Source organism: Podarcis raffonei, chromosome 2 (assembly GCF_027172205.1).
Source record: "Podarcis raffonei isolate rPodRaf1 chromosome 2, rPodRaf1.pri, whole genome shotgun sequence".
Taxonomy (NCBI): domain Eukaryota; kingdom Metazoa; phylum Chordata; class Lepidosauria; order Squamata; family Lacertidae; genus Podarcis; species Podarcis raffonei.
The window spans coordinates 54,116,272-54,128,817 of NC_070603.1; the positions used below are offsets into that span (position 1 = coordinate 54,116,272).

The 12,546-nt window shown below is 41.9% G+C and overlaps 1 protein-coding gene across 1 annotated transcript in view; it reads right to left on the bottom strand.

Annotated features, from left to right (window-relative positions):
• Positions 1 to 11,809, bottom strand: part of STK32A (serine/threonine kinase 32A) — a 63,972-nt gene extending 52,163 nt beyond the window's left edge. The window contains exon 1 of the mRNA XM_053376646.1: positions 11,627 to 11,809. Coding sequence (XP_053232621.1) covers positions 11,627 to 11,678 — 52 coding nt within the window. The 5' untranslated portion in view covers positions 11,679 to 11,809. The remainder of the gene's footprint in view (positions 1 to 11,626) is intronic.
• Between the last annotated feature and the right edge of the window lie 737 nt (positions 11,810 to 12,546).

Here is a 12,546-nt window from a genome sequence, read left to right on the forward strand (position 1 = left end):
ATCTCTTCCACATATTAAACTATGCACGCAAAGGATAAGGGTTCTATTTAGATTTCTATGTGGATGAATACCTTTTTCTCATGGAGGAACTTCCCACCTGATATCTGACTTGGTACAGCCCACTGGTGTTCAGCTGGTGGGCTGCAACTCACTACTGAGTTGTGGTCTAATTCAAGTGGTAATGGTAATGGGTAAAGGGACCCCTGACAGTTAAGTCCAGTCGTGGCTGACTCTGGGGTCTGTAGGCCAAGGGAGCCGGCGTTTGTCCGCAGACAGCTTCTGGGTCAGGTGGCCAGCATGTCTAAGCTGCTTCTGGCAAACCAGAGCAGCGCACGGAAACGCTGTTTACCTTCCCGCCGGAAGGTATTTAGCTACCTATTTATCTACTTGCACTTTGCGCTTTCGAACTGCTAGGTTGGCAGGAGCAGGGACCAAGCAACGGGAGCTCACCCCATCGCAGGGATTCAAACCACCAACCTTCTGATTGGTAAGCCCTAGGTAAGAATTATTTTAAGATACTGGTCCCACAAATATATGTATGGGTTAAAGGTGGGTTCTGGGTCAGAAAAGGTTGACGATTACTGGTATAACGTGCTGAGAACTAAGTCTCAGTTTCAAGGGCATGTGAAGGACAAGCAGATTTAATTGTGAAATAGGAGTTGGTGGTAGCATTATCTAAGTTTGTAGTATATGCATTGCTGGGCAGAACAAGTGGCATGTAAACGTGCAGTCTAGTTTCACCAGATAAAGCTAACAAATTATAAAGAGACATTTTCTTCTGTTTCTTATCTGTTATCAGTTTTGGCCTGTTGAAAACCATCAAGACAGGACTTTTTGACGTTCTGTAGGTGAAGATAGTATTTACACTATATTGTGATTTCAGACTTATAGACTATTATGCCTGGTGCCAACAACTATGCATACTGAGGCTACTTTGCGAGCTAGTATGGTATGACACATCATTTATGTTTTTAACCTTTCTGTAAATCAGCAGCTGTGTCTTCTTTGAGTAAATATCAAGGAAAAATAATGCCATCATTGTTTTTCTACTTGTGGACAAGTAAAGCCCCTTGAGGTATCTGTTTCAAGGAAAGCAATTAAGCAATTAACCCAATAACTGGAACACCTAGAACAGTGTAAAATGTGAAATCTAATTCCTGTGCTGGGCCCAGAGATGTGGGGTAGAGCATTTCCCAAAATGGAAAATCTTCTGAAAACTTTTCCAGTGCTTAATTTTTCTATGGAAAATTCCACATTTCACAAGTTCAGTAGTAGCAATGAATGGATGACTTCCAATTGCAAAAAAAAAAGGCAAGCTAACAGTTGCAAAGTTTTTACCTTTGTTTAGTAAGTACAGGTAAAATAAATATGCTAAATTACATCACTTTCTAGAGCATCTTGCATAGGACTGCACACACACGCCCATTCTTCCCCAGTTCAAGTAACCTCCTGTAACCTCCAGTACCAACTCAACTCGTTTATCTACTGTTAGGCAGTGGAGAAGTCTGACACACCAGCAGAATCCTGATTGCCACCCGCAACTTCAGCAGCAAAAGTACAAATGTTCTGTATCACATGAATTTGTCCTTCAGTCATTTTCTACAGGTTAGAATAACTTGGTGATCACCGCTACTTGTCTATCAGAATCTACACCGATTTTGTAGCCAGTATACAGGTAAAAACCATCCAGGCAGATTCTAGTCCAGACGTAGCGTCAGACATTAGTAATATATTTCAGAGCAGTAGGCTCACTGCATGTTCAGCACAAAGGCATTTGTGATGTGGTTGAGCATGCAGGACAATTTCAGTTTCACAGAGCAACATGCACAAGCCTCTTGAGTGAAAATGGCCTTAGGTGGTAACCCTATAAACATTTCCTTGTGGAGTGAGTCTCACACTTGCTCTTACTTCCAAGTAAAAATGCATAGGATTGAACTATTAACAATGTAGCTATTACACATTAACTGCTGGGTACTAAGCCCTTATGAATCACTAGCCAAGTTATTTTGGAAGTCTGGTCACAGATACACCCACACACCCATACCAACAAAGCTGCTTCTAAACACTTTGTAAAATCTAATAGCAAAGAATAATCCCAAACGCTGGCCTAGTCCCATAGAAAATGAACCCCGCTTTTTCCAGGTCTTTATCTTGATCTCACCACTGGAAGTCAAGAATGACCACAAATGGGATCACTGACTCCTTAAGCTGCAAATAATAGGTTTCTGTGGCTAGATTGATATTGGGATAAGCAAATTAAAAGGGAAAGACCTCATAGGTTCACAGTGTATTTTAAAGTTGCTCAAGGAAGCAGACTGAGAAAAGAAACAAAGGCATATTGATATCCAGCAATGACTATAATCACAAAGGGCAGGAATATAGATGGATAGGTCATAGTGATTAGGAAGAGTGACTGGCGTAATATAAAGCTAGTCCAATGAAGACACATTCTGGGAACAGCCAGGGAGACAGAGCACACTTCAGCAATTTTCTCTGCTTATTTGCAGAGCTGGCACTGGGAAGTTGCAAAAAGAATGAGCTGGGAAGCCTGCAGTTCAAATTTCAGCACCCCCAAAATTCTCTTGATGACTGTCAGCAAGGCATTACCCCACATCTGCAATGCAGGGGTAATAACCCTGGCCTGCCTTACATGGCTGTTGTAAGGATTATGATACAATTATATATGTGGAGCCCTTAGTGGGGCCAAAAAATGGGATGAATATGTTTTTATTGTGTTTAAATAACTAATTAAAAATAGTATGTGGCATGCTTGAGTGAACCCTACTGGTCTTTCTCTTGAACCCTGCTGCCATATCACCCCTATAGCATCTGCATGGTGAAACACAGTGGCACTTGGAGCCGAAGAATCCTTGCTTCAAGACACTCCACAACATTAAGACAACGTCTAGACTCTGAGGCTTGGTGGCACTTCCATCCATACTACTGCCTCAGCTGTTGGTTCCATCGCCTAGTCCTTTCCTTGCTGCTGCAGTATCTCTGCCTGGACACCCTACACCACTGTGTACCCACATGTATTCACTATGTGTCCACTTGCAATCTACAACAGCACTTGCTTGCTCCTAGAGCAGACAACCGCAGAACAGACCTTCCAGAGACAAACATAACCTTGGTTTAGAAACAAATGTCAGGCAGCTGCCTGACAAGATGGGGAACACACCAGTTTCCTGGAGGTGTCCAATATTGCACAAAACTGGCCTTTAATTGCCTCTGGAAATCAGGTAATTGCCTCTGCTATAATTATTGTGAAAATGTATTTGAAGAGTTCAATTAATGGCAAGAAAACCCAAATATTGAAGAGCTTAACCTGTCAATAGTGAGATAAATTACTTTTGGCAAGTAATTAGAATCAGATATTTCCCTATAAATTGCATTTCCTTAATTATGCAGGCCAGAAACAGTGTGTGTGTGTATCACAGCTATATTCACAACTATGGGGCAAGTCCCCTTTGCCATTTTCAGCCCTGTATAAATTAGTTCTCTGTACCTTTACCACGTAGTATCATCATTTCCAATGGGACTTGAACATTAATGCGCTTTGCAAGGGCTCTTGATGAAGTGATTGTGTCTTTTCTTACAAAATCTAAGAGGATATCAGTCTTTTGCTCTTGCAATATGACTCCATTCTACAAATGTTTTGCCAGTTTAAATAGCTTGGATCTGTGTGGAAAAATCTACAGATCAGCATTTGGGATGAAAATGATAATGATAATGATGATGATGATTTTAACCGTTTGGACAGCAGTAGGTTTAGAGTTGAGATGCAATTGTTCATTTTTTTCTTCAACTTTCTTTTCTCACTGGACACTTCCAGAAATATGTTTATCTTAGGGTGGCTGCTCCTCATGCATGCAGTTTTTTGCAGCATCCACACAACATTTATAGCATCAAAATGCCAGCCCATATTCCCCCACCCCATTTAATCAGTATTTATCCTTTCCAGGAAAAATGCAGTAAGTTTTTTTAAAAGACACACACACAAACAAAAACCTATCGCCAACAACTTGCTTACAATATCTTATTGACACATTATATACCCTTAGATAATGTTGAGCACTTGAGTCTTGAACACTTCTGAAAAACAATCTAGGAAACCTTTAAGTAATTGCATTTGCTTGCCATGCCCCCACCCCCAAATTGGCAAGCAAATTTATTATATGGAATTATGGTACATGGGATCATCCCATTTTATCTAACAACCTGCAGCAAGTGGCTTGCCCAAAGCCATTCAATGAACTTCATGGAAGTTCACTGAATGTTGGATGAATCAGGACAAGCAAAAGAAAGTACTTCTTCACACAACTATGAATTTCGTTTCTTCACAGGTTAGTGATAGCCACCACCTTGGATAACCTTAAATGACAATTAGACAAATTCATGAAGGATAAGGCTATCAATGGGTACCAGTATCAATGGCTATGTTCTGCCACCACTGTTGAAGGCAATATGCCTCTGAATGCCACAAGAGGGGAGAATGCTCTTTTGCTCAGGTCTTGCTTTGGGGTTTTGCATAGGCATCCGGCTGGCCATTGTAAGAATAGCCACTGGTTAAAACAGCAGGGCTCTGGCTTTAAATGTTCAGCAGAGGTCAGATTATTTAACCACTACAAATCTGTCCTCTTGAGTGGCCTTGGGCAAGTAATTTCCCTCTGTTTTTGTGACAATGAAACAGAGCAACCACACGTAGCCTGCCCCAAGCAAGTTGAAGGAAATGGTGCTATTATAATGCATCATTCTTTTATTCTCTTCTTAAAACCAATTGCATACTACCCTTCTTCTACTCTAATAACAATAGCAGGGCCATGCTTCATGGATGAACAGGGATTTGAGCCCAGATCTTCCCATTCCTATCCCAACACTCCGTACAAATGCTTAACTAGCTGATTAATTGTGTCACAGATAACTCGGTTCTGCCTCCCCTCTCCCCATATAAAGCCGCCGTGTCTTAAATAAATCCTGGCTATGCCCATGACTCAGTGACCATCTCCTAATATATAGAGTCCATCTTGAAAAGTCACTTGCTAAAATTCATTTAATCGTTGTTGTTTTTCTAGAGATGGGCACGGAGAGGAGAGGAGAGTTCAGAGAGGAGAAAGTGAGTTAATTAAATTTGAGGCTCTAACCGAAATGTATTCTTTTGTTAGCTCCCATCCCCTAAAGAGGCATACCTTCAATGCACTGGTCCAAACGACATGAATAATGAATCCCTTGATTCTGTAACCTGAACACCAGCAGTGACATAAGTGATAAATGTTTACTGATAATGACTTGCCATGCCAAAATGCGGAAAGAAGAAAAGGTGCTGGCAAATTCAACAGAAGCATCTTTTACTAGGACGTTGTTATTATTTAGCTACCCGAACCTGATGTGTTCCTTGTTGCTTTAAGGCTAAGCTAACAGCCAAAGGAAAAACAGGACTTGGAAAATCAGTGTTGCAGCAAAAAATGCTGGCAGCAAATGCGCCAATCAACACGCCACTTCTGTGCTCCTGTTTTCCTAACTGGAAATGAGTATAAAACAGTTGTTATATTAGATTAAATGCTGTTTGTCACTACACCTTTCACCCACAAGCCCAAAGTACACAGAATCACAGAGCACTAGCAACATTACTTACCCTAAGTGAATTAATTCATAAACTTCACTGCCTAAACTACAGATGGACAGCTACTGCAAGGACAAGTTGCAGAATCACCTTGGGACAGAAGCAAGAGGGCTTGTGCCATGTACCCAGCCCTGATGGCTGCATTTTATTGTAATGCATCCAAGGGTGGCATTCTCTAATACTTTGGGATTATGACCAAAAGGGTGGCTATGAGTCAGTATCCCTTGGTTGAAATTATTGTTATTGTTATTACTCTGCCTTTTTCCTTTTGAGTCTGATGGGACTCAAGGAAGCTTACGGATAAAAACAAGAACTGCAAAAAAACATATCAAAAGCAATTATTTAAATATATTTAAGCATTAATAGAATCAAAACTATATACATATATAAAATCTGTTTAAAAGATACCCATAATTACAATAAAAACAGCATGGCACCAACCCTTTAATTAAAAGGAATGAATTCCTCAAGTCAATTCATCTGCTAGTGGAGGGACAACCAGAAAGGAGCCAGTCTAGCTTTTCTAGGGAGTTCCAAAGTCTGGGAGCAGCCACTGAGAAGTCCCTTTCCAGCATCTCCACCAATCATGCTTGTGAAGGTAGGGGGACCTGGAGAAGCGCCTCCCCTGAAGATCTCAAAACCCAGGCAGGTTCACGTATAGTCAAAACACATTGGGTTCAATGGCATGTAGATTGCCAAAGTCTTTTTTCCTGGGTGCCCACCCCTATTATTATTATTATTATTATTATTATTATTATTATGCCAAGTGCATAAAGCTGAATGAGCACAAGTTAAATGTGCATAAGTTGTGAGCTACTTCTCACATTCTGAGTACTTCAGAATGAAATGAGAACCAAGAGAAGGCCCCTGCTCTGACTAAAGGTGAAAGCTGCAGGTAGAGAAGACACAAAGTTTTGGTCCAAACCAGAACTAAATGCAGGCTGAAAAGGAGGAAGCTTGAAGGGAAAAAGATGGGAATAAACAGGGAAGGAATGGTGAAGCTTGTTGCAGAATGGTCCAAACACAAGTTTTGGGATGGTGGTGAATCAGGGGAAGAGGGGAGGCTCAATTTGTCCATTTTCAGACTGGTGTTTGTGGCTCTATTCAGTATTTAGTTTCTGCACACATTTCCAGGAATAAACACCCATGATCAAGCAGCCCCTTTTATTAATCAGGAAGCAACCACTTTCAGGCATCATAAAGATGCTGTTTATCAGTAGAAGTGCCAACTTGGGTCTGTTTTATGATTCCTTGAAGAACCCTAAAGACAGCCGTGAGGCTTCAAAAGCTGGCCCCTTTCACGGGAAAAGACTTCTCCTGTAAGATTGATGGTGTCTAGGCAGCAGATTAATCTTGAATACTGTTGCTGCATGGGTCACAGATCACAAAAGGCATAATGTGGTTGCTTAAATGTGAAATATTTTAAAGGAAGATCATCTTACCCACACAAGATTGCTGCCTCGCCTAACATTATGGATTTCCCTCATTGTCTCACACTTCCCTACAATGTAATGGATTCCCTTTAAAATATTGGGTGACTTAATTTTTTACATCTTCATCTTGGGAGCACTACCCAGTGTTGCTGAGAAGTTTCCAGCTTCTTAAGGTTTTGTTTTAAGAAGAAGAAGATAGTCTGTATCCAAGTTACATGCTTGAAGAAAAGACTTGACAAAGCCCTGCAGTTGGCAGATTGATCAACAAAGGTTTCTCACCATCAAAGGACTAGCACACTGTGGAAGTAACCTTAACCAGGGGGCTGCAGCAGCAAAGCCCAAGCACCTTAACCCTGCACCATAGTGGTAATTTGGAGGTGGAAGGAACTCCTGGTCTGATCTCTGCTGCATTGCAGCACCATCACATGCAGGCATTTGGAGAGCATTGATGGCTGGCCTTGGGTGTCTGCTAGGGTTCATATTGTCTAGACGGGGTGTGCTGTATGATACAACTTTTTCTTTGGATGAACATGCAGTCGGTTAGAGTGTGGTGCTATTATCACCAAGGTCATGGGTTTGATCCCCATATGGGTCCATATTCCTGCTTTGCTGGGGGTTGCACTAGATGATCCTCAGGGTACCTTCCCTTCCAATTATTCTATGATATTTTATATTTGTATTGTTTCACTCATTTTTAAATATGTATTTTGCATTTTACTATTGCTTAGGGCCAACTCTGGGTATATGAAGTGGTATATAAATACTACAAACAAAACTAAGCTAATCTATAGGGTGTTACAGCAGCTTTCAACCCAGTGGGATTCAAGTGAAACAAAGATCTACAGTGTCCCAATAAGGCTCTGTAATGTTATCTACTCTGGTCTGGTTTCCTGAGTCTGAGTGACACTGAAGACTGCCTATCCTTGCTTGACTGCTGGTTGAAGCATTTGCTTGCCTCCAGTCCACCAATCCTAACACTCTGGAGCCTCTTTTTCCACAGAGCTTAAAGCAGCATGAATGGGGGAATACCTGCTCATGGTGTGCCTGTTCATCCCACTTCCACCTCTTTTAGAAAGGCTGTGCAGGGTTTTTCTTGAATCTTTGCTTTGCCAGAACATACGTAGCTGCCATTCTAAGGAGTCAAGACTATTGGTTCATCCAACTGAATATTGTCTACTCTGAGTGACAGTGGCTCTCCAGGGTTTTAGGCACGGGGACATCTTCCTACGTGAGATGCTGGGAATTGAAACTGGGACCTGCTGCATGCAAGGCAGATGCGCTACCAATCAGCTAAGATCCCCTAAATCCCTGCACAACATATTGACCAGTATAAAATAAATATTTGTGTGCCATGAGAAGTGGTGCCGATGCCCCAATCAAACCACTTTCAACCGTTTTTAATGTGGATTCTTCCCACATTTTTTCAGTATGCCTGTGTTTCTCAAGCTCATCAGTTACTAGTGTTTATGCACACAGACACCCTATAAGTCTATGGGTACCATATCTGACTAAGACAGAGAGGGTGTACCATAGGACTACAGAATTTCCTCCTCAGGTTTCCCACTCTCAGAAAAGTGCAAAACAAAAACATCTATCAATACTGCTGAGACTGCACCAGAGACTGCTTTACAACAGATGCCAATACAAAATGCTTGCATGCACAAGAATATAATTTGCAGTTCCCAGGATAATTTCAGGGTGGCATTGCCCCATCATAGTTTTCAATTACTTTAATGCATGCATACACAAAACCAAAAAACCCAAACAATAGCACTATTAATTTTGAAACAAAGCCCACAGTCACTCTAGCCAAATATGGAGGGAATTGTTGTCCACGCACTTACTCAGCATTTAACACAGGGTCCAGCAGTACGGCATGCAGTAATGGAAATTATGACATTCAGGGGGCATCACCATAAATTTCCTAAGTACACAATCAACCTAATCATCAAATAATTTGTGCCAGCAATTCCATGCTTGAAATATCCATGCTTGCGGAGTGCACTGAGGATCAGAATTTTTTTTTTTAATGAATGAAATTTGGTCTTAGGTTCATGGAGAGGAAATTGGCTGCAATGATTATTACAGAATCAGAACAAAATGATTTGGGAGATTAGAGAAGAATACACTACTGGAACAAATTGCTGTACTTTCAGAAGGAACAGCATTTAAGTGCACTGCAGGCACCATAAGAAGGGCTTTAGTTTCTTTTTTCCTGGCTAGAGAAGATGGGTCCTTTGATCTACACTTTCCTTGCTCTTCTGCTTCACTCCATACATTAGCCAGGCAAGACACCATAAAATTAGTATCTTTACCTGTGACACATTTCAAACACAGATATTACTTCCAAATTAGCATGTGCCTTCATAAATGTAGATGTGTGTATTTTGCCCTGTGCACACAGTGTAGGTGCCGAGCACCAGTCAGGGCTTTCTGGCATGAAGGTTGCCCAGCAAAACACATGATTGGCATTAATCACATATGACAATGCACACACAGAGGCACGCAGAGTTTCCTACGCCAAAGTCATACCAATACCATTTCCCATATTGTGATGCAGCCCCCAGTTCCCTGCTTGTGTGTGTGTGTTATGTGTTTAATCCTCAAATGCTCTGGGCATCACAGGCAACTCCAACCTTGCATTCAATGATCACAAAATTACATTACGAAACAATTCCATCTGTGGTTAATTTCTCAGACCAAAGATGCCAGGGCTTCCTTAGAATAACTTCTCCTCAATACCAGAAGTATGCATGTTGGCCGTGTAGCAAAACCAATCTGAGCATGGTTAAAGGCACTCAGTTATTACCTCACATGTTCCAGGGCTGAACCCTCAAGATAAGAACTGGCTCTAATCTGTGGTGAACTCCAATTCAGATTAAGTCCTGGGATTCCATGAGGACATGGACTGACCAGAGGCACAAGGGAGTCTTTGGCCTAAAGGCAGACCAATTATCCAGTGCAGTGAGGGAGCAAGATTTGGAACAGAGCCTCAGCTACATGGGGGCCCTGCAGGACGCAAAACCCCGAACTGAAGTACAGGAGAGCATGATACGTGCTACTTTGCAGAACACTGTGCCAAAGTGGATCCAGTTCATTGCCCTGACCTTTCAGTTGCATCTCATTTCATGAGTTGCTACAAAAGTGCCTGTGCGAGATGCTCTCGGGTCTCTTAGGTGAGCACAGCTTGCCTGGGTTGTGCAGACTCCCCCCTAAGCATCGCTCCCCTTTAAATCAGACGGAGGGAAAACCTGCTGTGTCAGCTGTGACTTTGTTGTGAAGAGTGACCGGCTCCAAAGCTGTTGGCAGAAGGAGGGGTCTTGTAGCGCCAGAACTTGTACTGAAAAAGAGCATTGCTCAAAGGAGACAGTTTAAAAGCCTCTTTTTTCCAAGGGGCAGGAACTGTTCAGGTCCCAGACACCTGGCACAAGGAAAAACAACAACAAAGTTCTGCAACCCCACTGTATAAGATTATAAATATATCTTTATACAGTGGTACCTCGGGTTAAGTACTTAATTCGTTCCGGAGGTCTGTTCTTAACCTGAAACTGTTCTTAACCTGAAGCACCACTTTAGCTAATAGGGCCTCCTGCTGCTGCCGCGCCACCGGAGCACAATTTCTGTTCTCATCCTGAAGCAAAGTTCTTAACCTGAAGCACTATTTCTGAGTTAGCAGAGTCTGTAACCTGAAGCGTATGCAACCTGAAGCGTATGCAACCCGAGGTACCACTATATAAATATATCTTTATAATTCCAAAATATATAGGTAGGAGCCATGCAAAAGTGAAAAAAAACCCTGGAATAAGGAGGTGTTGCAGGAGTGAGTTTCATAGGGTTGAGTTTGCCTTGTGATAGCTCTGGCATCAATTTAACAGCAACAACAATTTGTTTTTTGTACCCCGCCCATCTGCCTGGGTTGTCCAAGCCACTCTGGGTGGCTTCCAACAGAATATACAAAAACACAACAGAACATCACACATTAAAAGCTTCCCCATACACGTCTGCCTTCAAATGTCTATATAATGTTTATTCCTTTGACATCTGACGGGAGGTCATTCCACAAGATGGGCACCACTACTGAAAAGGCCCTTGCTCTGGATGGAAAATGCTAAAGGGAGAGGGCAGAACAGTGATTAGACCAAAAGCCCCGTTTCACCCCTGCGACATATTTTTCCACCTCCTTAAGGACTAATGGAGCCATTCGTGGTGGAGGTGGGGGGTTGGGGAGAAAGCACCTGAAAATAGGCATAATGTTTCGAGTCCTTGGAATGACTCTGAAATACTACCCAAGTTCTTTTGAATTTTGCTCCTCTTAAATAATGATATTTTACCATTTTAAAGTCCAAAAGAGCTTCATGCTACAAACTAAATTACCACCCAAACCAGATATTCATTTAGTTCCCCAAAGGGGGATTAACAACAATGACACAAATTGAAGAGACATCTGTGCTGCCTGGCCCGTGACGGAGAGGCAGTGCTTTAAAGGGCGCTGCAATGTAGGATTTCTCAGGCACCTCTCTCTCCCAGTGTCTTACTGAACAAAGCTATTTCAAACACCACACAGTGTTCTTACCGTCTTCGTTCTCGTCAAACGGTGGTGACTTGCTGGAGGTGTTTGCGCCCATGTTGGATTTGGCTGGAAGCTCCGCACTTACATCATCCTTTAAATTCAAAGTGCTAAGAGCGAGTTATTAACTCACTCAGAGTTGGCAGATCTGTAGATCTTCCTGCCGGTGGAGACCCTATTGGGGAGAGAAAAACAGAAAGGAAGGGGGGGGGACACAGCTGACATCAAAACTGAAAAACTGTATGAACCACACAAATTTGTCACATTTTGACAGGAGTGTTAATAAAAAATAAATGGAAAGGGGAGAGGCCCTTAAAAAGGACACACAAGGGCACTGATGCTGACAGATTTCTCTCTCTCCTAGGAGTAGACCTACTGACTTTTCTCTGACTACCTCAACAAGATCACCCCTACGTCTTTGCATGATTCTACTAGTGTGGCTGTCATCTTGCTTTCTATGCAGAACAGCCAAGCTCATATAAATTCCACTTGCTTATCAAAATCTTAATTCTGCTTCGGACTAAACATGAGAAACAGAGGGTGTGCCACTTCACCTTTGCTGCTCTCATTTGAAAGGAAGCATATTAAAATTTCTTACTGTATTCCCTGAAACTCCCCAGGGAGGAACACAGAACCATGTATATATTTGATCTCTTATTCCTCCAGCGTGTAAGCACAAACCTCTCTATCTGTGGAAAAGTAAGAAATTTGGCTGTCATGATTACTGACTCAGTTTATAATCATGATCCCTGCACTGCTCCCATGAAACCATTTTTATCTTGGTTTTATAGTCCTCATTCTATTTCAATAAAACTTCAACAACACAAAACCAGAGAGCCCCCACCATGTATATAAAACCAGTTACCAGAAAGTGTCTGTATTCACCTCTCTCCTCTTTTTTAAAAAAACACCTGGAAGCTACTTTA